Source organism: Anser cygnoides, chromosome 18 (genome assembly GCF_040182565.1).
Source record: "Anser cygnoides isolate HZ-2024a breed goose chromosome 18, Taihu_goose_T2T_genome, whole genome shotgun sequence".
Taxonomy (NCBI): Eukaryota; Metazoa; Chordata; class Aves; order Anseriformes; family Anatidae; genus Anser; species Anser cygnoides.
The window spans coordinates 1,284,610-1,310,542 of record NC_089890.1 but is presented as its reverse complement, the minus strand read 5'-3'; the positions used below and the strand labels follow the sequence as shown (position 1 = coordinate 1,310,542).

The 25,933-nt window shown below is 49.3% G+C and overlaps 1 protein-coding gene across 3 annotated transcripts; it reads left to right on the top strand.

Moving 5' to 3' along the window:
- The first annotated feature begins 1,452 nt into the window (after positions 1 to 1,452).
- On the top strand, positions 1,453 to 23,313 carry MKS1 (MKS transition zone complex subunit 1). 3 transcript variants are annotated; one of them, XM_048050088.2, is made up of 18 exons: positions 1,453 to 1,582; positions 1,656 to 1,777; positions 1,846 to 1,913; positions 2,499 to 2,654; positions 3,735 to 3,832; positions 4,019 to 4,147; positions 4,465 to 4,569; positions 4,994 to 5,102; positions 5,959 to 6,015; positions 7,009 to 7,051; positions 7,571 to 7,633; positions 8,395 to 8,465; positions 9,357 to 9,426; positions 10,744 to 10,851; positions 11,384 to 11,517; positions 12,850 to 12,932; positions 13,013 to 13,110; positions 13,597 to 23,313. In XM_048050088.2, exons 1-18 carry the CDS (start codon positions 1,503 to 1,505, stop codon positions 13,701 to 13,703), a joined length of 1,701 nt encoding a protein of 566 aa, XP_047906045.1. In that variant the 5' UTR covers positions 1,453 to 1,502; the 3' UTR covers positions 13,704 to 23,313. The 3 variants fall into 3 exon arrangements, with proteins under 3 accessions (XP_047906045.1, XP_066835987.1, XP_066835988.1); XM_066979886.1 differs by lacking the exon at positions 10,744 to 10,851; XM_066979887.1 differs by lacking the exons at positions 12,850 to 12,932; positions 13,013 to 13,110.
- The last annotated feature ends 2,620 nt before the right edge of the window (positions 23,314 to 25,933 follow it).

The window sequence follows — 25,933 nt, the reverse complement described above, 5'->3', positions numbered from 1 at the left end:
CATTTTCCATTCCTTTTCTTGATTACAAACACCGGAGAATTCCAGGGCTAGTCGTGGGAACAATACATCTCGCTTTAAGTTGTTAAACAACTCGGCCTTCGGGCCTTATGTATCCTATTCCTCCCGGATCGAAGGGTAACAGATCCGGCTCCTTTTCAGGGCCTATAGGGCCTGGATCAAAAGGAACGTCCAGGTCACCAGGGGGTGACAGCAAAGGCCTGCGACGGCAGTAGCGGCGGGGGGCCGATGGTGTAGCAGAAGGATCGGTGGACGAGCCCGCAGCTCCCTCACTATCTGGCAAACCACACGTTTCTCATTGTGGTCGCACATGGCTCTTTAAGGCCTCAGAGATTGCTTGCCAGGTGCCGAGCAATCCCACCGCAACCTTGTCGTTTTTAGTAGCAGAGTCCCACACCTTGACCTCAATTTGGTCCCATGTTTCAGGATCATAAACTGCCTGATTGTTAATAAAGGGAATAAGCTGTAAGGTTACCAGGACAGTCTTTGTTTCTAAGGTCATACGATTCCCCATAGCACGCAACTGCTTACCTTCGGCCAGCGAGGGGCAGTTGTGTGCGTGGGTCCGCTTCTCTCAGCTTGAGCTTCCTTCCAGCTCCGGTGTGCCTATTTCCAGCAACTTTCTATATGAGTTTCTTTGAGCGGTTTGCTGAGTTCGGCCTAACTTATCTTCATTAGGTGATCAATGTCCCTGTTCCTGTCCTGGTCCCTGTTCTGTTAGCCTGTCCCTGTTCCTGTTGTTCATGTCCCTGTTTGTTTTTTTCACGTCCCTGTTTGTTTTCTTCAGGTCCCTGTTCAGGTGCCATTTGTGGCGTAACGACCACACGGGCACCAGGGTTCTTTTAGGATCAGTAACTGCTACTACTTTATTGATGACAGAACTTCATCATATCATGTTGCATCCCATACTGAGGACAGGTTCCCTTCTTACACCATTCGCCCCACAGCAGTCCTTTTCCACTAACTCTTCATTGGTCAAACAATTTTGCCCGGCAACCAGCAAACCCCCAGCAACTTCCAGGCCTTAACGGCAGGGAGAACAAGCAACCCGAGACGGCATGGCGTCTCCTGAATCACCCTTCTTTGTTCCCTCTAAACTCTTTACATTCCTGATGGCCTCATCGTTAAGAGTCCGATGTTATCACCAACCATGGGGCTTGTCGACCCCCCCGGCCACACTCCCACATCTCCCCCTTCTTTATTAACATCAACCATCTTCATGACACGAATTATTACTCCATATATCACAATCGCCAGCGGGCGGCTGCGGGGGCTTCGCGCTGGGGGGCCGCGGGGAGCCCCCGCACACGGCGGCTGCGGACACCGCGCCCGCGGCAGCAAGAGCACCCCGGGGCCGAGCCGGGGGCCCGCGGAGACCCGGGCCCTGCCGCCTCCCGCCTGGGGCGGAGCCACGGCCGCTCGGCGCCCTCCGGCCGGGGGGAGGCGCTGCGGCCGCCGCCGCCCCGTGTCCATGGTGAGGGGCCATGGCGGAGCCGATGTGGAGCGCCGAGGCGGGCGGCGCCGTGTACCGCTCCCGCGACCCCGTGCGCAACCTGCGCCTCCGGTGAGCGCCCGGCCCGGCCCGGCCCCGCCCCCGGGGTTGCTCCCTCTCACTCCTCCTCCCTGTCCCCCCGCAGGGTCCGCATCCAGCGGGTCACGGCCGCCGGGCCCCTCCCGGCGCAGGCCTCGCCGCCGCCGCCGCCGCCGTCCGCACCGCGCGGCCCCGAGCTTCTGGCGCTGGCCGCCCGCGCCTCGCCCGGTAAGTGGGGAGCCCCGCGGGGCGGCGCTCCCGGGCGCTGCCGGTGGTGACAGACCCCCCCACCGCAGGTGCCCGGCGGCCCCCGGACGAGGAAGAGGAGGCCGAGGTGGGGTGGCAGGAGAAGCTCTTCAGCCAGGTGGGTGCGCGGCGGCGGTTTCTCCGCGCTGTACCGACCGACGGCTCCCCTGTGTCCCGCCGCCGCCCCCGTGTCGGGGCGAGCAGGGCCCCAGCAGGGGGACAGCTTTCAGGCAGATGTAGAGAGCGATGGGGTCTCTCCTCAGCCTCTTCTTCTCCAGACTAAACGGCCCCAGTTCCCTCAGCCACTCCTCATGCGCCCTGTTTTCTAGTCCCATTGCAAGCTCTGTTGCTCTTCTCTGGATGTGTTCCAGCAACCCAGTATCCTTCTTGTAGTGGTCTTACCAGTGTAGGGGACTATCCCCTTGTTTGACCCGGTGATCTTGAAGGTCTTTTCTACCTAGTCCTGATGGCTATGCTGTTTCTGATGCAGGCCAGGCTGCTGTTAGCCCTCTTGGCCACCTGGGCACACTGCCAGCCCCCCCAGGTCCTTTGCAGCCGCCCTGCTCCAAGCCTGTATTGCTGCACTGGGTTGTTGTGACCCTAGCGCAGCACTTAGGAGTCTCCACAAATCTCGGCTGAAAAACTTTGGCCCTGAGCTTGCTGATGAAATGCAGCTTTTACATTTTACCTGTGGTGTTCTCAGTTTGAGGTAGATCTTTATCAAAATGAGTCAGCCTGTCAGACTCACTTGGACCGACAGTACCACGAGGAGATCCTGAAACTGGAGAAGGCTGGGGGTCGGAAGAACTATCGCATCTTCACCTACACTGATCATGACCGATTCACCAACCTAGAGGAGGTACCAGCTTTTTGTTTTGCATAATGTGTACAGCAGTATCTGTCAACAACACTAGGCCCACTGCAGAGGGAATGTTTGTCATTTCTTGGCCATGGAGAAGCAAGCCACATATCTTGGGAGCAGGAGAACGTACTGCTTCTGCAGGCAGCTTCACCTGGCATCCCAGACCCAGGATGAGGTCTTCCTGTTTCAGTGCAATGGGCAGGGACAGGTTGAAGGGACTTGGCATTGTTAGAAAAATGCTGGCTTGTTACCAACCAAGGTGAGAGGTCTGGACACAGAATACAGAATTACAAGGCACAGGTTTATTCATGTGCATGGGGTGACTCATGCACAATGCTTTCTAGCAGTCTTGAATCATGCTGTCTAGATGGCCCAAGGATGGGAAGAGACCCCTTTATCCTGTTTACTGTTCAGCCTCACCGGCAGGAAATTGTGAGAGGCAGCATGACCCTGCCTGGAAAACTGGGGACATTTAGATGGATGATTCGTAATGTAGCTGAGTGAAACTTAAAACAGCTTCTGATCCAGTCATTCCTGGATTGATCTTGTTATAGTTGTGACCCCAAATGTGGGGTGTGAGGTTACAAGCATATTTTAGAGGGGCTTAGGGTGCTAGGATCTTGATTGTCTGCAGTTTTGCTTCTTTGATCATCCAAGTAGCAGAATAGCAAAGTACGTATCCCCAAGGTTGGGCTGTCTCTGGACCTTGTGATGAGCAGGTGTCTTTTAGTTTGCGTACTGTATGAACAAGAAATTCCACTCATGAGCATAAAATGCAAACTAATATATATACATACACACCGTATGCATACCAATAAAGTTACCACACATTCCTATTACAAGGACCAATCAGTAAAATAGTTAGGGAGGGAAACTTTCATCACGTCTGCACATAACTTGCTGGATGGAGTTCAGCTCTGCTTTTCCACAGGAGCAGTGAATCAGCTACAGTCTTTTAGCAGTTTGTCCATGCACGTGTGTGTGTAAATACCTGTTCTGTTCTGCAGGAGTGGAGATGTGTTTGAGAAAGAAGTCCTGTTGTATTTAGGCTGGTTCTATTCTGTTTCTCTCCTCCAGCACTGCCAGAAGGTAACTGACTCAGATCATGAGGTGCCGTCATATCTGGCAGAGAGGATGGCCAATGTGAGGAGGAGAAGACAAGACCGTAAGCCAATGTGAGTGCAAACTGGAGTTGGAGCTTGCTAATGCAGGTTTCCAGAGCAGCCTGGTCCGTGGAGGTTGGTGGCTTGAACTGTGTTGCACTCAGAATCTGGCAGTTTGACTCCTCATCGTGGGAGAGTTCAGTGCTGGCTACCACAGTGAGTTCTGTTGACAATAAGTTGTACTTGTGTTGTTGACAGAGAAGCGAATTCTCTGAAGTCAAAAATCATCACCTGGGAGCCCTCAGAAGAATTTATAAAGAACAATCATGTGATTAACACTCCTGTTCAGACTATGTACATCATGGGGGACTTGGGACCTTATGGGAAGTAAGTAAAATCCCCGAATTATCTTAATTTCCCAGAAACAAACCCATCTCCTCTCCTTACTCAAATCTGTTTCTCTCAGTAGTAAGGGGAGGGAATTCAAAGAGCTCAGTAACTCAAGCTGCTATTTTCTCTCTGCTTCTTTGGAGGTATGGAATGTATCCCTCCAAAAGGCTACTTAAACTAATGTAGGGAAGTATTGGTATGTTTATTCCCTTCTGTACCTCCATGTGCCTTTACCAGCTCTGCTGTTCCGGAGCAAGAAAGTGTCCATGTGCTCTATTTAGACTGTCTTTGTGTTTCTTGATGTCTTCCATTAGGCTTGGTCAAAGGGAATATGAACATGTTCTTTGCACGATCAAGGTGGATGGCAATGGAGTGATCACAGTGAAGCCTGACTTTACTGGCACCAAAAGAGCCTACTGGTGAGCGGGACAGGGCTGGTACCACATTTGGGACTGGTATGGAGGGCTGAAATTGCTGTCTCCTGATTACCCCTTAGGCAGTGAGTCTGCACTTAAATTGAGGGCTATTATTTAGGTTTATTCCAAAGGTTTCTAAGACAGGGCTATTGTTTCCTTGTGCTTGGTGTCACTGTGCGTATGATGTGTGGGGCTTTGGAGCCAGTCCCTAGGATACAGGTTATGTGTACAATGGACAAAAGCAAGTCTCTCTGAGTTATTGATGCTATCAGGCACTCAGGAATGAGGAGAGGACCGTTAGTGACATTTTGTTTCTGTTCAGGCCTTGATGAGGGGGATTGGTGTGTTATGATGGCACAGCTGATAATATTGCTGGGTCTGTTTTCGGCATAATGGGGTTTTCCACATGCATTTTGGGGTTCTGCAGGATTGAGCTGGATAGACAGAAGCGAGAGCTGTGGAAATACACCATTGAGAATGCATCCGTCCAAGTGCAGCAAGAGGAGGAGGAACGTGAGCAGCGTGTGTTCAGAGATGTAAGGACTGGCCTCTACTGATTATATTGGCTAGCCGTCCTGATTTGACCAAGGGAATAAAGACCTTCACGTAGACATAATCGTTAGTGCTACAAAATGAATGTCACTGGCAGTGAGTTTCATCATGTTCAGTGGTATAAGAACTCCAATAAATACTCCCTGACTGCTTCATTCCTTAAACTAGGTTGAGGGCCTTGTCTATCTGCCACTGGTAAATTTGTGTTGGCTATTGACTGTAGTTGATATATGTAGTAAGAGCTAATGCAAGAAACCACCAATAGTGTCACCTGCCAGTGGTTTTCCTTCCCTTTCAAGCAGTGGGCAAACGCTTTCATTGGGTTTCCTCTTGCTGCCTGTATACTTCCTGAATGATTTCTCATTACCCATAATGTTCCAGGATACTTGAGATACTCTTTTTGTGCCTCGACCTTTTTTCATCATCTTTTTGCCTGTGGCAGTCTAAAAAGATACTTAGTCTGTTTTCATTTTTACTTTTAATTTGTACAGTTCCTTATTGGTTTTGTGGCCAATTAGGAAATCCTGATCTAGATACACTAATCTCCCATTATGTCATTTAAGGACTGCTGATTCTTTGGCGCTTCTTTTTACTTCATATTGACCTTTGATGAGGTTTCTTCTGAAGCTGGAGTTTCATGCAGTGCTAGCAGTTATGCATCTTTTGTTCTATTAAATTCTTATATTCTCTGTATCTACTATAAAAGCAAAAAACTGTTAGTTGAGCCTGTCAACAGTTTAAGTTGGTTTTAAGTTACATATCCATTACAATTTTTGCAGTAATATAAGTAAAAATCTATAATCAAAAAGACACTCTAATCCACTTGTTCTGTGTCTTCAGCTGTACAGTCGGCACAAGGAGTACCTCAGTGGTCTTGTAGGCTCAGAATTTGAGATGGTGAGTACCAGCGGCACTCAGCAGGGACCTGGAGCCCTGCGGCCTTTGCAGGCTATTCACCTGGTTCACATGGCTGCCATCTGTACCAGTCTGCAAAGATTGTGTCATTCTGGGGGTGTGTTGGCAGCTTTTACCTCATGGCCTCCTACTGAAAATTGGGTTGAAAGGGTATGATTGCAATGGATAAGGGGCCTGCGAAGGTCCAACATGCATCTGTCAGACCTGTAGCAGAGCATGCTGAACGCTACAGTCTCAGTGAGACTGCATCCATTGTTTGAAGGTCTTTGACTGTAATAAGACAGAAAGAGGATTTATATCTTTTGGGATAGGGATTGCTGTTAACTTCTTGAATATCAAATCTATCTATGTCCCACTTTGTTCAAGTAAACAGCCCCTCCCAACCTTCGGACTCACTAAATTTTTCTTTTCTCACGCACAGTTTTCCTGCTCACTAAGTTACCTAGGCTGCAATCTTTTTTTTTTTTTTTTTTTTTTTTTTTTTTGCTAAAGTCTTGTTTGCCAAAGTGGGAAAGTTGTTGTACTCTTTCCTGCAGTTAGTTAAATGAAGTGTGTTTCAGTTTGTCGTATGGATTTTTGGCTTTGTTATTTCAGTTGTTGTTGTTTTTTTTCATACTCTTGAGCAAATGCAAGAACACTACAGGAGAACCAGGACTATGATTTTATGATTTCTGCAAGTGACTTCTCACTACATTTTTATATCCATCTAGAAATCTGTAGAAGATCTGCTTTACAGAGTAGTGAATTCCCGCAGTACAGGAATTTGGTCTTAGTAGGGAGTCTCTATCCAGAGGGACTGCTGACTTCTGGAAAGGATGAGAGGTTGATACAAGAAGTGATGACTTCTCCCTGACCAGCAAAGTGAAGCATTCAAGTACAAATGTCTGTAGGATATCCGTGTGAGACACTGCTAGGGGGGAACTGAATGAGGTTCCACCAGCGGTCGCTGAGCCCTTTATCTGCTTGTTTCTACAGACTCTTCCTGGTACATTGCGTCTTTTTGTGAATGGAGAAGTAGGTGAGTCCTCATTATGAACAGTAACTGTAGGGGCAAATCTAGGTGTGCTGGGATGGCTGAGGCTATGAAAGGTCTAAAGATTATTGGTTCACAACCTGGTCTAGAGTAGGTGATTCTCTCCCTAAAATTCTTTACTTACTCCCTCTTCTCCGCTGCTTCTTTAGACTAACCCCTCAAGTGGCATTTACTGATTGGAGGTTTATAAATACTGCAGCTTTTCTAGGAAGACAGGGTTCTGAATAAAGGACAACAGACAGGGGAATTAACAGATGTTATAGCAAAGAAGGCAATTAATTTTGTGATCTCTCTAATCTGGTTAGTTATATGAGGATAGGCTAGTCTTGAGAAAGTCTTCTCTGAGGTCTTATTCTTTATACTTAAAAGACCCTGCCTTTTCCCAGCTTCTAGCAGTAACTGGTTGTGCTGAGGTTATTTGTGATGCCTCTCCCAAAAGTCTACAGTGCGTAATGGAGGAGTTAGTGTGGAAGTGAGCTGCTGAAATTCATTCTCTCTTCTCAGTTTCAGCTCAAGGCTATGAGTACGACAACCTCTATGTTCATTTCTTCCTGGAGCTGCCTGACCGTGAGTATTCATGCTTCCAGCCATATCACAATGATTTAAGGAATAAAGCATGCTTAAGCTGGTCAGTCAGATCAGCTCTGCTAAAAGTTAGTAAAAGGTAATGTAGGGTCTGAGATCTAAGTAGAAGTCTTCAGAGCTAAAAGTGCAGAACTCGGTGGTTTGAACTAAACTGACATGTTTGAGTATGTCAGCATCTTCCCCTCTTGTCCATTCCAAATTTGGCTGGATTTGGTCCATGGACTTCTTAACCAGAGGTGATCGTGTCCAGCAAACTACCCTAGGTTCATTCCTGATGCTGCAGAGAAGAGCCTTCCTGTCTTTTCTGCCTCAGCAATGACCTTGTCTGATTTTGCTGCCCAGCATTGTGTTTTCATGTTTTGTGTTGACACTAATGTATTCAGTTTTGACTGATACATAAGGTTCCCAACACTAACATGCACATCCTACTATGTGTTTAACCCCCTGAAGCTATGGCCCTGGCTCCCTTCTGGTTATACCCTGATGTTTGCCTGAGGAGATGCTGCTTTTGCTTCTATGTACGTTTCGATAAGGTTCTACCATTGTCCAAAGGTGGAGTTGGTGCTCTCATACATCCAGGGTGTTCTGGAGAGCACCTGGAACAAGATGGAGCAGGATGCACCTAGGGAAATTCAGTATGGGGGAACATCTGGGTCTGACTTTCTCCTTTGAGCTGCTCTGGTATATGAATCATTCCTCTCACCCAAAGTATTCACCCCTGTGCTCACGTTCTCTTCTCCCAGACTGGTCAAGCCCCGCATTCCAGCAGCTATCAGGAGTGACACAGACCTGCACCACCAAGACAGTGGGCTGGGTAAGGATGCTTTCAGACCTGCAGAGCAGAGTTTGAACAGTTGTTCTCTGAAGTGAAATGTATAACAAGTTCCAGATTTATTCATCAAAGACTCTGGCACGATAGCTCCTTTCAAAAGCAGAGCATATTTGGAATCTTCCTCATTGTTGTTATACTTGACGTTTTTCATGGTTCCACTGTACTCAAATAAAATGTCAGAGCAGTTTCTAGAACCTTACTTTTTCCTTCCTTCTGGCTGATTGCCTTTGGATCTTTGATTTTTGTGTTCTCAGATGCTCAGAGTTAATGGAGAATTGTTCTGGCTTGCCTGAGACTGGAGTGCACACAGTCTCAGAGTTAATGGAGAATTGTTCTGGCTTGCCTGAGACTGGAGTGCACACAGTCTCAAAACTGATTTCTCAGAGTCAACCTTTCTTCCAGCTCCTCTCTGAGAGACAGTAAAATCTGAATTTTATAAACTTTTAATGTATTAATGTAATCAAATTTTAATGTATTTTTATGTATTTTATGTGAACTGATTTGCATATTAAAATCATTATCATACAACATTTTGGTAGGACTGTTGTTTGAGATATTTTGCTTGACTCCTGTATAGACTGTGGCATTCTGTAATAGTTATGCAAATGGCTGAATGATCATTTGAGGTGTTTTGCTCTTTTTCATTATTTTGATTATTTTTTTATTTTAGCCTGTTCTATCAACATGGCAGTGGGATTGTGTGCAGATCCATCGTGCAGTCAAGTGTTTCTTAGTGCGATGTGATTGATCTTGTCTGGACATCATTAGTTCTCTACCATTGTTTCTTTTCTCCCTGCTTTCTGTACCCCCTGTGATACCAGTGATGGAACTCTCTTCTCCAGGAATCTGATTTCTGTCCCATTCCTTTTCTAGGATAATGTGGCGTACTTCTGCTACCCCTTCACTTTGGAGATGTTTTTCTCCCAAGAAAATGAATCAGAAGGTACGTCTCCTTGTTTCTCTGAAATATAAAGCTCTGACATCTCTTGGTTGCGGTGTAGGCATCATGCTGTTTGGCGTGTTGATGGTCCCTTGCCAAGGTGAAAGGACAGTTGTAAACAAAGGGAATCACAGAATCATAAAACTATAGAATCATAGAATATCCCTAGCTGGAAGTGGCCCACAAGGATTGTATTGTCCAACTCCACACAGGACCACCCAAAAATCAGACTCTATTTCTGACAACATTGTCCAAATGCTTCTTGAACTCCAGCAGGCTTGGTGCCGTGACCACTTCGGGGAAATGTTGCTCAATCAGAAGATGTTCACCCCAGCACCGCATAACCTCAGGACACATACTAAATTTGCCCTCCCCAGCAATGCGTTAGTATTTGTATGTATTCATCGACGTTGCTCTGCTTCCAGGTTATAGTCAGCTTCAGCTTCAGCCATATGCAAAACTACTTGGGTCTTAGCTTGTCTGTCTCAAAATGCCTGGCATGCTGGTCTGCATTGTCGTGCACGTTGTACTGCACAGAGCAGTGGAAGAAATAGGCCTATTTTTGTCCACAGCTAAAACTACGTGCTGAATCTTAAGTTAGTAGACACACTCAGTGACCTGTATAATCTTTGTATTGCCTATGTCACTTTGAAATTTCCATCTCTATTTTAAGCTGGATCTCTCTGCTGCCTTTTCCTACCGCTTCATTGTGTTGCTGTTTCCTCACCAACCTCTCTGCTCTTTGTTTTGCAATCACCAGGGACAGCTTTACAGCGTGCCTGCCACTTGAATCCAGTGTATGCATTGGATTTGAGAATTCAACCAACACTTTGGATTGGAGTATTCAACATTAACAAACTTTAAGCCTGGGATAAATATGATGAGTTTGTTTCACCATGGAGAAAATAAATGAATGCTTGGAGGCATGTAGGACAATCCAAGTTAATAATCCCCCAACAATGATGAGAAAGGTCAGAGATAAAAAGATTCCCATGTTTTGCATCAATTGTTTGCAGAAGAGTGTCTTGTCTGCACAAATGATAGAGAAACCAGTTTGGACTTGCTGTCAGAGACTCATCAAAACAAAGAATTTTCCCAAATTTGTAGCATCTTACCAATAATTCTGTTTTCATTCTCAAGTCTGAGGGTTCAGCTTTTATAGGGGAAAATAATCACCCATACATCTAGGTCTGCCATTTTAGGAGAAATACAGAAAGGGCTCTTTGCTAGTGGAGTTAGTCATTTAGTATTTTTTTCCCCTCTGTGATAATCTCCCTCTACAGCTTTTAAAAAGTTGCAATCTGCTCCCTTTCCTTGCAGACTGTCTCCCTCAATGGCCTGTTCTCTACTTTGAGGTTCTGTCCCTTGATTTCTGGCAGAGATACCGTGTTGAAGGGTATGGTTCCTTGGTGCTGCCAGCATCTCCAGGTAAAACATCCTTGGGACATTATGTTAAGTGTCTAGGGAAATGAGAGTTAAATGGTTCTCTTGGGAATGGGTGCATCCCATCCTGGTGTTGCTTCACCTTTGCATACTGAAGGGAATTGCTAGCTGTCTGTGAGGCAGCAAAGAGAGATTTGATGTATCGTGCACTGTTATGCCTTGTTGAGAAGCATCATGTGTTGCTGTCCTTTCTCCTTCAGTGGTTCCATTGCGAAATTGCATGTTATGATGCTTTTGTGTAGTGCTGCATGCCCATCTTTATACTAGCAATAGGCCCCCTTTGTCCCAGATGGAATCTGAGGCTCACAACTCGTCTGACATTCTCAAGTAGTAATAAGTAGATGCTCCTCACAGGCAAGGGTAATTTCAATGCTGTCTGTGTGACTGGGGCTTGCTTATTGGGAAGACACTAGGAATCAGTAGGTATCCATCTACTGTGATGACCTCTGTGACGTTACATTGTTGGTCATAGCTGCTAAATTGTTCTGTTGTCTAAATTGTCCTGTCCTGTGGTCAGGTCTCCACATACTCACCATTCCTACCTGGCGCCCTGTGGAGCTGGGGACTGTTGCTGAACTGAGGAGATTTTTCATTGGTGGATCTCCTGAGTTAGAGGACATGACCTATGTCAGGATACCAGCAACCTTCAAGGTAGGCTCAATTGCAGGACATTGCTCTTGCTGGGAAAAGGTGGATTATGCTCTTGGAACTGCAGAATCATAAATTATCCCAAGTTGGAAGGGACCCACGAGGATCACTGAGTCCAACTCCTGGCTCCACACAGAACTAGTGAAAATTAAGCCATATGTCTGAGAGCCTTGTGCAAGCACTTCTGGACCTCTGGCAGCTTTGGTGCCGTGACCGCTTCCCTGGGGAGTCTGTTCCAGTGCCTGACAAGCTTCCTGGGGAAGAACCTTTTCCTGACAGCTCCTGTCTGAGCCTCTAGGCCTTTCACCATCTCTGTTGCCCTTCTTTGGGACCTCTCTAAGAGGCTGATGTCCTTCTTCTCTTGTGGCTCCCCAAGTGGCACACAGCCCTCGAGGTGAGGCTGCACCGGTGCAGAGTGGAGTGGGACAAGCACTCCCCTTGACTGGCTAGCTCTGCTGTGCTTACCACAGCCCAGGATACACTTGGCCCTTTTGGCTGCCAGGGCACGCTGCTGACTCAGGTTCCACTTGTCGTTGACCATAACCCCCAGATCCCTTTTCATAGGGCTGATCTCCAGCCTCTCATTCACAGTCTGTACGTATATCCAGGGCTGCCCCATCCCAGGTGCAGAATCTGGCGTCTCTTGACTTCAGATGTCTGTGGACAGTTTGGACTGGAGTTGAACAAATAATCTGGTGGTCATGTCCCTCTGACTAAAGAAATGGATCCCCTTTGATACTTGTGAGCAAGACAAGAATGGGCAAACCCTGAGATAGAGGTCTCTGGCTTTTGAGGTGTGTGTAACCGAGAGAAGTGGTTGTACGTGGACCAAAGTCTTGTCTTGCCCCTGCTTGTGCTGTCCTTGTCTGAAAAGTGTCTGTCAAGTCACCATTTTTTTTTTTTTTACCCAGTATAGACATCTTCATGTGTTTTTGTAAGGAACATGGGCTGTACTGCACCTGGAACTGAGTTGCCTGCAGTGATAAGCTGATGGGTGTGAAGCAGGCAGAAGTTCCACATTCTTAAGAAAGCTGCAGAGGTGCTTGCTGGTGTAATGAGCAAGTTAGTCTTAAGTGGCTTCGAGTGAGAATAAGCAGCTGAAACCTTCCTTCAGCATTGCACTATCAGCTTGCTAGTGTTTACGTCCTACTCTCAGCACAGCCTGGTACTATCTGCCCTTCTCTCCTGCCTCACTTTCTGTGTGCAGCAGGACTGGAAGAGACTCTGTGCCTACAGGAGTGCATGCTTCTGGTGGGGCATGCTCATTTTTGCCAGGGTCAGCCTGCTGCAACAGGTTGCAGGCTGCTGTTACAAGAACTTTTGCTGTCTTTGCAGGGAGAGCGTCTGAGCCGCTTTGGTTTTCGCACAGAGACAACAGGGAATGTCACGTTCCGGCTTTACTGCCTGCAGCAGTCTAAGTGAGTGCTGCAGTGATTGCAAGCTCCATCTTGACAGCAGTGTTCTTCCAGCCCTGACTTCAAACTGTACTTCTGTGTAGAGCCTTTCTGGAAACCAGTGCCTCGAGGCATCGCATGCAGAGTGTACTGGACCGGCTTGGAGGCTTCAGCCAGCAGAGCTCTGTCTACAATGTTTTGGGTAGGGCTTTTAGTCTCATTCTGCCTGGGGAGCCTCGGGCTCACTTTTGCCCCCTTTTTACAGAGTGGGCAGAGAGAATCCATTGCTGTGGGGTTGATTGTCCCCCACTGTGAGCTCTCTTGAGTCTGAGTCCATAGCAGAGGTTAAATGTTCTGACCTGAAATCGCTGGAAACTTGAGGAGGCATCAGCCCTCAGCAGGCAGGAGGGATATTCACTCCATGAGGGCAAAGCCTAGGCTGGGTTGCCTGGTCTTTCCTGGCACAAAACATAGCTTGTGGCTGTGGTGCACAGGCTCTGTCTCTGACTCCATTACGCGCAGGGCAAAGACAGGGTTGGAAGTGAAGAGAGCAGCAAGATCCAGGTGCTTTGTTGGTGGTACTTAGTGAGATTCCTGAGAGAGATGATGTTCACTGGGCGGACTCATCCCTCCTCTTCTCTGAGGCTGTCTGATGCATTCTGACTTGCTGTCACCTGCTGTGTTGCAGAGGCTTTCCAGAGGGCACGGCGCCGGATGCAGGAAGCACGTGAGAGCCTTCCCCAAGACCTCATCAGCACCTCTGTCTCCACTGTGCACCAGACACAAGAACCGTGATTGACCACCTCCACTGCCTCTAGCCTGGGAGCACTTAGCATCTTCTCTCTGATACAAACTTCCCTGGTTCAGGAGGAGTCCAAAGGCCAGTGCCTGCAAGCTTTCTGAATCCCTTCTTTTGCAGCTTTCTCTGGATGGGGGCAGGAGTCTGCCTCACATCTAGATCCAGAGTCTTTGTGTTTCCGTAGGTATCTGTGGAAGGCACCCTGTTTTTTCAAGGCATTTTGTTACCAGGCCCTAACGGTACAGCCGATTGTTCATATTTCTGATGAGCAGACTAAAATGGGACATGGGACCTGTGAAACCTTTAACACCTTTTCAAGTATTGAATAGTAAGTGATTAGAAAACATTTCAAGTCTACTTGACTTGGTAAATTTACTTTTCTTCTTAAAGAAGAGGTTACTGTTGAAGGTCAAGGCATGAATATTGTTTGGTATTTAATTAAATGAATAGTTGACTTCTTGAGAAATGCTGATAATTGTTGTCAGCACTTGTAGCTATAGGTCAATCTTCAGTAAAATGAATCTGTCCAATTGTGTTTTTAAGATTTATTCATTCCTAGAGAGAGAGGTCTCTGCCACCTGTAATGTATGAAATCAAAGCGAAGTGATATATGACAGATTCAGAACTGGAGGAAAGGGTTACGTTCTGTATTTCTTTGTGTCTGAAATTTCTGGCTCTTGTGTCTCTGTATCAATTAGCAGAAGGACTTTGAGAATACAACTGACAACACGCAGTCCCTTTAGCTCATAGCAGAACTTTGGCTGGAGCTGGACAGTTTGCAGACAATGAGAGCAGATTGTAATGTTTGCACAAGAGCTGAACTTTGAACTGTTCAAGCTATTCTTTTTAGCTGTGGTTCATTGTATCATCTCTGCTTGCAATTCATTGCTTTGCTTGTTTTTTACCCAGGTTCTTCTTCTGTTCTTTTCTCAGCCTATTTCATTCCCCTATTTTTCTTCCTCTCTTAAATCCATGGGAGTGAAGCTACCTGCAGACTGACAGCGCTGCATAGATTTGTACACGAGTCACATCTCCACATGTTCTTCTACTCTGCTCCCGATAGAAGGGATAGGAAGAAAAATCTCAGGCTGAGATCATGGATGTATCTGTAAAGGTAGAATTCACAGGCAGAATAAGAAATAGGAACTGGCTTTCCTCTGCATGTTCCTCACTAGCAGGGGATGTGAGACTCATGGTTTCAGCCATGTGTGTGACTATTAGAACATCCCACTCCTTCCTCATGCTCCGTTGGTATCCTCACCTCATGCTTTCCATTTTGATCTTGTATCAGCCTTCACTAGGAAAACCAAACTCCCCGGTTTGTTCGTCTTTGGTTTTTGTCATAATTCCTGGCAGAATCGTCTGGCAACTTGAAATGTACCTGGTAATCTCACTTACAAAAGAGGACTTCTGCTCATCTACCTTGCCTGCTACCCCTGCTTTTTCATGGAAGAAACTGCCAGAATGTATTACATAGCTTGACCTGTTAAGCAGAGCAGTGTCCTTGGCCTAGAGCTGGCTGATGCGTCTTGTGCATGAGTCAGATCTCCATTTACACTTTTTGGTGTGATGTGGCAGATAAGGCATTATAGTTGCGAAGGCAAACACCCGGTTCTGTAATAGCAGAATCAAGGCTTGTCTGGGTGTATGCGCTGTCACGGTCTTTAATGATACGGTCACATTTCACAGAGATTGATTCACTCAGTGCCCAGGATGAAAAGTGTTCAAGGAAGTTGTAGCTGCTCACCTTCTTTTATTTTTTTTTAATCACAGTTCACTTCATGACTCTGTATGTTTACTGCATGTTCATTGCATGTTTATAAGCAATACTTAATTTCCTTTAAGGTGTTTCTATTGTGCTTATCACTAATAGCTGAATCTCATGTATCTGAAGCATGTTTCAGGATTGAGTTACAAGGTAAGAGAATATGCATTTTAGCAGTAAAGTAATAAAACACTTATTTGAGTGAGATGATGCTGAAGGCTGATCCGGAGAGAATGGGCTCTTCTAATTAGGTGACCCCTTCCCCATCTTGTGCTTGTTGCTCAGAGTGTTTATATGGCAGGATTTGGTGGGTTGAATGTTAAGGTTACACAGAGATACAGTAAGGTTTACATAATGATACTAGTTTTGATAGTTAAAACTCTGACTAGTATAAAATTTTACAGAAACTCGAGAGCAAAATTTAATAATAAAAATCAGTTATAAACAAAGAAATATTCTTCGGAAGCAACACATGGTTAGCAGTGTTTCACCTTCGTACTTGCAGCCTCCTTGGCCTGACAGAACAAACTGACTGATGCTTGTAAAAAAAGCCTTCAGCCAGTGTTCTTTGAATATGCCCTTTTATAAATGAAATTATGTAATTTCCATATACATGTATCTGTATGAAAATATCACTGATCTTTTAAACAAAACTGACACCTGGTGCAGGGTTTGTTCTCTGAGCTTGCCGAGATGCCTGGCCAGTTGGAATGGGGGTTGTGCATACACCAGGTATGCACGGATTAAATAACAGATAGTAAATGGGGATAGATGGGAAGAAGGGGAGGTCAGTGTTTTTCCTCCAATGGTGAAGGTTTTCCCAGAGGAGTCTCCCTGGAGTTTTCAATGGAGGGGCACTTCTGCAGTGACATTGAGTTGAAACTCAACAGGAGAAGAGAGGGGAAGGGACAGAAGTTGTGGGCACACAAGAGCTTGGGGCAACAGAGCAGCACGGTTAGTGGGACTGCCCCAGGCACTCGTGGCAGGGGAGCCTGGCAGGCTGCAGGATGCTGTGGACTGAAGGTAGAGGCTGGAGGGCAGGCGGAGCAGCTGATGCAGGCTGGGCAATGCTGTGGCCTCTGCAGGTGACCTCTGTGTCCAGCAGTGAGACAGGTCTGTGCTGTCTGTGGTGCATGGCCAGCGGTCCCCAGATCTGGTCACATCTGCTGCAGCTGGTTTCTCTTGAGCATCAATGTCTTCTGCCTACAGGACAGATCAGAGCTGTAATGTTCAGCACCAGCCAAACTTCCTCGTGGGCACCTGTTGGAGGCTGAATCCTGCAGCCTTAGCAGTGATGTGGTCTGCGTGGGGGCAGGAGCCAGCTGAGAGTCCCTGGGGGTCTACCAGGCTTCTCATTAAATAAACTATGCAAAAAAAGGGTAATTGAAGAAATGTTGGCTCGGTGGAAGAAAAGGCTGCCAGCAGCTGGCAGAGCTTGCAGGATGCACATCAGCAGCCCTTAGAAAATCCAAAATTGCAGTGTAAATAGAACAGAAAAGGCACACGTAGAAATTAGTCATTTGCATGACTGGAGGAACAACTGCACAGAAGTCGGACCCCAGAAAGGGGTTTCACTCAACTGAGGAAGACTCATAACTTCAAACTACAGCCTTGCTTGCAAACCTCAAACACCCCTTTGTCTCAGCCCTGACCAACCGCTTGTGGTGGACCAGGGGCTACCGAAGTCTTCTGGTGTGGCCTGGGGGGGTGGGCTGTGCTGCCCGCCTTCCCGCCCTGTTCAGCTGGAAGCCCAGTACTAACAAGGAGCACTGCAGCAGGGAGGGGAATGTGCTGGAAGGCAGGGGATGTGCACCTCAGAGGTGCGTTTGGGAAGGACAGTAGGTTGGCATGTGAAGGGCTGTTGCCGGCTTTGGGGAAGAAGAAGCTGCAGCAGACACATCCTACAGGGATTTGTCTTGTCATTGCATGGTACGTGGGGAGGGAGAAGTATTTTTTATCTGCACTGTGGGGCTTATGTGATCTTTATTAAATGACTGCATGTTGCTTGTTGTCTCGGTATGTTTTCATTTTGGCCAGGGGCTTAAGGTATCAGATGAAAGCTTGCTGTAAGCCATCTCCTGGCAGTGAGGTGAAGGAGTGGGCTGCTCTGCCTTCCACCCCCAGTTACCTTTTTATTATGCTTGTCTTCTTAAGGTACAGCCTGTATTCCCTAAAGTCAATATCAACATTTCAATACAAGAGTGCAGGTGAGAGTACAAAAGAGTACAAAACCACACTTCATTAGATTAATCAAAAATAAATGTATACTCATTTTCCTGTATCGAAATCATTGCTTGAGTTGGAATGAATTTCTTTTACTGCTTTGTTTCAAGCAGTTTTTTTAAGTGAACCCTAGTGCTGTGTAGACCACAGGTACTTCCCTTTCTCTCATCTGTCAAGATCTTGTTCTAAAGTAACACAGAAAATCAGAAAGTCTGTGGTTGTATCAGTCCTATAATTCATTCACAATTTCTTAAATGTTGAAAAAAAAAAAAGACTTCCAAAACAGTTGTGAGGATGTCTGTAGTATGTGAAAGAGAAACTTTTATTTGTGTTCTTTTATGCTTTCCAGGTCTTTGAGAATGTGAGGATCAGCCTTTTGGGCAGGTAGGAAAGGTGGATTTTTATGATCTGCTCTGGCCTTAGAAATCCAGAAAGGTCAAGGTGGACACTGAGATCTAGTCCAGGCAAGATCACCTTAACTTAATATCAGCCTGAGCTGTTTGTCCAACCTATTTTTTAAATGAAGATGGAGATGATGGAGACTGTCGATCATCCCTCACAGATTTTCTTTTCTCTTGTGAATTTTCTGGTGCGTAGCAATTGACGGTGTCAGCTTGTGGATGATCTGAGCAAAGCCTGTTGTAAGGCTGCTGGTGGAGGTGTGCAGAGGAGGGAGTGTGTGTTTCCTACTCAGTGGTTATTGTTTCTCTGGGATGATCCCATCCCAGGTTGCCAATGAGCCTGTGATACATTGTTCTCTCTGCTGTAAATCTTGTGAGCACTGTGGTGCTCTCTCAAGGCTCTGAAGACGGCATTGTGAGTCTGAGAGATCAGGCAAGCTGTTGACAAAAGTGAATGGCCATTTTTCTTGCTGCTGCTGGAAGCACACTGAGTCTGGCATGCTGGATTCTCTCTAGTTCTGTTCACAACATTTTCCACCTTAACTGTACCTGCAAGGGCTGTATTCCCTCCACATTCCTTGGTCACCTCTCCTCTATCCTTTCTCTTCTCCGGTACCATGTACATAGATACCTGTGTTTATTCCTTTCTGGAATGAGTAGTGGCTTTAAACTAAAAGAGGGAAGGTTTAGATTACACGTAAGGAAAAAAATCTTTACTCTGAGGGTGGTGAGGCACCGGAACAGGTTGCCCAGAGAAGCTGTGGATGCCCCATCCCTGGAAGTGCTCAAGACCAGGCTGGACAGGGCTTTGGGCAACCTGGCCTAGTGGCAGGTGTTCCTGCCCATGGCAGGGGATTGGTACTGGAATGGTCTTTAAGGTCCCTTCCAACACAAACCATTCTGTGATTCTATGAAGGTTTGGCTCTGCTTTGTCGTTTCTCCCAGCTACCAACCCTTGCCCTGATTATTAGCAGAAAAGCTGCTCTGACCCTTTCTTTTGCACCACTGAAGCACTTCCACCCTGTGAGAGCAGCACTGAGCTGCTCTCACCATGACACCAGCCTCTGCCATCAGCGCCTTCCCGTGGTTCCTTGCCTTGCCTAGCGTTGTGGATTGTGCGGAAACACTGAGACAGTGCAAGGTGTGCAGAACAGCCAGGTGATGTGGATCTGGGATGCCCTACCAGCATCGGCTAGGCAAAACAGCAACCTGGGGAGGGATCCCTCAGGGGCATAGCTCTTCTCATGTCTGGCACAACAGATAATCACATAAACCTTCCCTCAACCTCTGCAAGTCTTAGCACAGATTCTCTCCCTTCCTTACCTCCTCTCTGTTGTTGCTGAACTCCCCCACTCCTGCCGGGCTGGGCTGGACTCTTGCCCCAAAGGCCGTGTTAAGACAGGAATCTTGCTATCATAAAAGAGGATGGCAAAACATCCTGCTGTCGCTTGGGCATGTGAGACAGTAGACAGTATTAGCTTTTCGAGTACAACTTTTTAATGACTGTTGGCATGGAGACAAGCATTTGGTGTAATCTCTGTTCAAATTCTCTCTGCTCTCCTAGCATGGGGAGTGGGAACCTGCAGCTCATTGGCTGGATCCACTTGTGACTGCAGTCCTGTATGCCTTTCTCTGCACTGCTCCTCCCCAGGATGTCCGTGCTGGCATGGGCACACAGGCAGCAGGGCACTGGTGTGACGCTTACGGAGCATGGGGCAGCAGGTGGTGCAGTGGCCTATCTTAATCACCTCCTGCCTGCTCTTGGCCTGTGTTCTTGGCACTAAGTGAGTCTAGTTGGCTCCATCAGCGCTGCTGTGCTCAGTGGCTCCAGTCTTTACCCTCACTGAGCAGCTTTCCAGTATATTCCTTGACATACTACTTCTGGCAGCTGTTGCAGGACTTCTGTCCTTTGCCTCTGAAGACAGTAGTTCCCCTGAAGTGGCAGCAGTGACTGCAAGATGAATGAACAGCTTCAGCGGCTTTCTAAGTCTCAGCCAAGCTGCAAGTCCTGCAAGCCCCTGCTTCTGTCATGCAGACTCTGGATTTCAGTCTTGCCTGCACCTTCAGCCTTGCTCAGGGCCAACAGCTTCCTTTTCTCTGCATGTCTGCACGCTTTGGCGAGAATTTATTCTGCACCACCTTGTTGTGCACATCCAAGCTCATCACTCCATTTGCAGTCACAATCCGGTCTCTCTCTATGGATACAAGTCCTCAGAAACAGCAAGTTCAATCTTAGATCAGTCGCATACTTCAGCAGCCATCCTCCTGCAATCTCTGCTCAAAATACCATAGTAATTTTTCACGTATGACGGGTATATGAGCTTCCTTGGGTTTCTGTGCTGCATTTTCAGTTGCTGTCAGCTGCCTGACTCACCTGAAAGCTCTTAAATACATCAAGTGCTGCAGAAGTAGGCACTGTTAGAATTAAGGGGGTGTCTGACTTCCTTTATTGTGGTCCCTGTTGCGTGTACAAATGAAGTGCTGTTTCTTCCATTTAGTCTTTGTGTCTCCAGGGCTCTTGGGAATCCAGTCCCCCCCACGTCTGAGTCTGAATTCCTGGGGTCAGATGCTGCTCTGAGAGGGTATTTGAAAGGGGTTTGTTCTGTTGTCTCAGTTCCAGTTCTCGCTGCTCAACAGAACAAGTTCCTGTAGCATTCTCTTGTGCCACTCTCCCAGATGGGAGAGAGATCTGCACCTGTGGTGGCATGTAGCACTGGAGGGAGGGTGCATGGTCTGCAGCTGGCTGGAAGGGAGAGGGGTCTGCAGTTTTTAGTGGAGGGAGCCCCTGCTGGGCTGCACATGGGAACGGATGCGTAGGAAACTGGAAGGGACTTGGTTACAGAGTGGGAATATTGGCTTCTATGATTCTCTGTGGAGCTTAAGAGAGGAGGGAAATGTTTATGTGGGATCCTTTTGATGAGACTTAGCTAAAAAGGGTGCTTCATGTGGAAGCTCAAAGGCTGTCGTGGAGGAAGATGCTGAGCTGTCTTGCTAGCAGGGGTCCCTGCTCTGACATCTTGAAGCTGGTACTGGAGATCTTTCGGGCAGCAGCAAGGTGGAGAGAGCTGAGCCATGCAGTGCCATGAGATGGCAGGCAAAATGAGCTGTTCAACATTAGCACTAGCAGGGAAAAGGACTCTGCAGTGTGGTGACACGCAAAAGCATGGTCAGACCGATCCACGATCTCAACTGGGACAAGCGGAGCATGGCATCCTGGCTTTTGTGAGAGGTGAGGTATTGGGAGCTGGGTCTGGAAGGCTTTTGACCTGCCTCAGGGAGGAGTGAGCACAGGGCATGTGGAGTTGTCCCAGGAGCAGCCAATTCCCACAGCAGGAGGCAATGAGCTGCTAGCCGTGGGGGCGGTAGGGACAGGGAGGTGTGAGGCCTTGTGGTGAGCAGCTGAGAGCTGAGCTGCCCCAGTGTGCAAGGACAGCAGGCATGGCTAGGCCAGCAAAGAGTCTGCATGCACAAGCAGGCTGGGCTTTCTTTGCTGCGTTACACTGGCTTTGTGTGCCCTTCCAACAGTGGGTGAGACCATCCTTCGTGTTAGAGCGATTGGCAGCAACTAGGCCTTTTGTGCCACCAGTGCATGAACACACAGTGAAGTGAGACCCTGACCTAACAAGCTGCAGCAAATCAGTGCAGTACAAAAATTTGAGAGGTGCTGTAACAGCTGATTGGTACAAGGTAACACATATAGTTAAGCCCAACACTTAAGCTCCACCAGTATGAACTTTCCTTTCAGTGAGACCCTTGTTTCTGTGCTCCCAGCTGAGGTGTCTACGATTTTTCCTTGATTTTAGAGCTCTTGAAAGGTACATGGATGTCTGGTGGCCCAAAGACAGACCCAGATGCCTGTTGCACTTCTTTCTAATTGACTGAAGAACTGTTTTTGGAGCTGGTAGGTGTATGTGATGGGAGCAAGAGCTTCAAATCCTCTGAGAGAAAAGCTGGTCCCTTTACCTGCAGGAACACCTTGCCAAGACTGTCCCAGCTCTCCACAGAAGCCAATGGGCCGCAGCACACTCTGAACAACACTGGTCCTCTCTTGGAGTGATCAGGGCCCCAGTATGCATGGAGCAGACCTGTCTGTGGAGGGGAGAAGGCTGCCCCTGGCAGCATGGGCTCTGGGGGATGTGAGAAGGCACCAGCGGTGTGTCACAGCATGCCCACCATGATCAGAGCTGTAAGCGGGAATCCTTGGGGTGGCTGGACAAGGTGCTGAGGATGGAGTGCTGAGATAATTGCACCAGGAGTGCTTTCAGCTGGGTGCATGTTCACTTAGAGCCCAGGTGGGAGCGAAGCAGCCAAGCTGCACAGATTCCCCTCACATTGAACCTGTTTCATGTGCAGTCGGTGGATGAGTGAGTGGGTCTGCACTCACTGCTGCAGCTCCTCCCAGATGAGAAGGGAGCTTGTGTGGGCAAGTGTGAGCCTGGGGACTAAATTAGCATTGCTCTTCAGGGGGAGCTGCTGTCAGTAGAGACAGCTCCTTGACGGGCCTGCCCAGCCTCCCCAGGCACAGCTTGGGGGTGGCAGAGAGAGAAGACAAAAGAACAAGAAGGTGGGCTCCACAGCTCCGGCCATGGGGAGGGCTCACGGGGGTGATGGCAGAGGGGGCGATTTCTCTTTTAGAAATGCACAGTGCTCTTGTCACTTGATTAAATTAAGCCTTGTTCCTGTTGAAGAGAACTCTCCCTGCTGGTAGGTTGTGTGATAAAGCTCCTCTGCATACCCACAGAGGAGCACGGGGACCCCAAGTAACACCCTGCAGAGCTACTCTCAGGCCCCTCAGAGGGGCTGCCAGCCCATCAGAGTCTGTCTCCAGGAACCCGGAGGAGCACAGTGACACAAAGGCAGGCAGGAGCCCAAACTAGGGGCTCAGGAAGGGCTACCCTCTCCAGGCCCTGCCTGCAGAGCCTCAGCCCCAGGGCTAAGGCATGTAAGCGCAAAGTGTTATTTCTGCCTGGGGGCATGGAATACAGGGGAAGAGCATGTGGACATTGTACAGAACATGTTATGATTAAGAGAGGAACCAAAGGTGGGGAAAGGGGTGGATCTGGATGATGTGGAGAAGACCAAGAATGGGAAAGTAGAATATGGGGGCAAAAAAGGCTGGTTGCACGTGGACAGTTTGCTGGTCAGAATGCTTGTCTGTCTGTGTTCTATGCCAGTGATCAGCACAGTCTGTCTTATTAAACTCCATTTCTAACTTTTTTTGGGTGAGGGCTCTTTGTTCTGCGTACACATATGCGTATGGGGTGTGAGCGCAGCAGCCAGGGTCAAATGCAGCGGTGAGGGCTGGTGTGTTGGCAGTGCAGCCCCTGGGGCACATGTGCCTGTGAGCACCGGTGGGGATGTGGGTGGACCTGGGTGAGGGGTGGGGTGGCCCTGAAGCAGGGGCCAATGGTGAGGGTAAGCGTGAGAGCTGTCTCCGGGGGACCAGCTGTTTGTCAGGTGTGTGCGGCCAGCCATGCATGTATGTATGCGCCGTGCATGCGTGTGCTCAGCAGGAATGCATGCTCAGCCTCACTGCTGGCTAGAGCAGGGGCGTGGAGCTGCAGCAGCCTCACCACCAGCAGATGCTGGATCCAGCCCAGCTCCCTAACACCTGCTTTCTCCTGTCACTTCTCCTCCTGGGTCAGTCAGGCCTTCACCTGTGCCCCTGCCCCATGGTCAGGGCTCTGAATGTCCCCAGAGACTTGCAGAGCAGACAAGTCCTGGGACAGCCTGCTCTGCCTTGCTCCAGGCACGGAGCCGTGTTTGGGACTGGGAGCAGGGTGGGGTGAGATGGCTCACCTGACAGAGCAACACGGGGGTGAAGGAGGCCCACTGTATATCTTGTCTGGTCAAAACTACCATTTTCCTAAATCTATGATCACTGTTTCTCTGGCACAGATTCCTGCCCAGCACTGGCTCCTTTCTCCCTGTTATTTATCTCATGCCCCTGGCTAAACTGCCAAACTGGCAACAGACCCAAATCCACAACACCGGGATGGGCAAAGTCCTCCTGCTAATGTCCCGGCAAGGTGCCAGGAGGGATGTAGCCAGAAACCAAGCACCTCTTGTCTGCCCTGCTGAGCTCCCAAGGCTCCTGGCTTGGGCAACAGGGCTGAGGGTTTTCCCAGGTCCTTACCAAAGCTGGGACAAGGCTGGCAGGAGAAGGGCTGCTGGCCAAGCCCTGCCATGGGCTCCTGAGCACCCTGCTCTCCTCCACACACCTGCAGGAGAAGCCTTGCAGGCTCTGGATGCAGCTGTGCGAAGCAGAGGCCTCACATCCCGGCTGCTCGTCAGAGGGCCCCGTACAAAGGTCCCTTTGCCTCGTCACAGAGCCCGCTGCTAGGGGCCGGGCCCTGCCGCTCATGTCCCTGCTCCGGAGGCGCCCCACCCCGAGACATGGAGGGGGACGGGCCGGGGGACGGGCACCGGGCTGCGCGGCCCGGGGGCTGAGCCCGGTGCCCGTGGCCACCGCCTTGGAGCCGGACGGGCCCCGCTCGGCGCCTCCGCAGGGTTTCGCCGCGGCCGCCAGAGGGCGCCGCGCCCCAGCACTGCCTCGGGGGGCTCGGCCCGGCTCGGCCCCGAGCACGCCCAGCGGGGCCTGGCGCGGGGCTCTCGGCGGCCCCGGGGAGGTCACGTCCCCTCGTCGGAGCTGAGGGCAGCGCTGAGCGGAAGCGGGCGGCAGGGAAGAACCGCAAGAATCCAGCAAGACCGAATTCACCTGACAAAAAAAGCTGTGGTGCGACAGCAAAAAAAAAAAAAAAAAAAAGCTCGAAATGGCTGCACGGGGCACAAGCCAGTGGGCAGCGATGTGCCCCTGTTGGGGTGGTGGGAGCACTGCAGGGGACCCCTTCTGTGTCCCCCGAGCACTTGCACGGCCCGTGGCTCTTGCCTGAAGAAGGCTGCAGCCCCCGAAGAGCCACCACAGGAACAGGCCTGTGGAGAGAACTCGTGCTGGAGCAGGGGGAGAGCTGAGGGAAGAAGGGGCAGCAGAGACAAAGGGTTATGAGCTGACTGTCACCCCCATTCCCCTGCACCGCTTGGGGGAGGGAGGTCGAAGAGTCAGGAGTGCGGTTGGGGAAGTCCATCTTCCCCAAGCCAAGTCAGTTTTGCCCGTGATGGTAGTGAGCGACCTCCACATACGTACTGCAAGCTACCAGCTTTATAATCTTCATTTCTCCCCCTGCCCCGCCAAGAAGGGGGAATAGTGCAGTTCAGGAACTGTCTCCCTGAGGTCTCTGTCATGGCACTGACTCGTGATGAGTGGACATTTCCCAGGGAACAGGGGCAGAGTTTTGCTGGGATGATAATGCCTGGCTGACATATGGCTGCTGCAACACACAGAGGCTGTTCCTGTAGCGCTGCCTTTTGCCTGGGTGCCTCTGGAGCTTCTCCCTGGTGAAGGACTGCAGGCAGGAGCAGACCCAGGCATCCTCACCGCGTGTACCCCAGCACTCTGCTCGTCCCAGGAATCCTGGGGAGCTCTGTCCCCCCTCAGGCTGCTCCAGGGCCTCCTGTTGTGCCCGGCTGGCAGAGGTGGGCGGTGGGCTCAGGGGAGCCTCCTGACAGTGGCAAGCCCTCCCCCCCCCCAGCAGCCACCTGGCGCCGTTGCTTTGGGCCTGGGTCGCCTCACGGCTCCTCGAGGGCCCAGCTCCGGGGCCCCTGCCCCACCGCCGTCCCAGCCCCCGCGGGCTGCCAAGCCCCTCCTGTGGGCGCCCCCCGGCACGACCCCTGCCGGCGCGCCCCGCTGCCAGCTTACCCCCACGCGTGGCACCCCGCAGCGCCACCCCCCTCCCGTAGGACCCCCCCCCCGCCCCGGCCGCTCCCAGCGCCCCGCGGG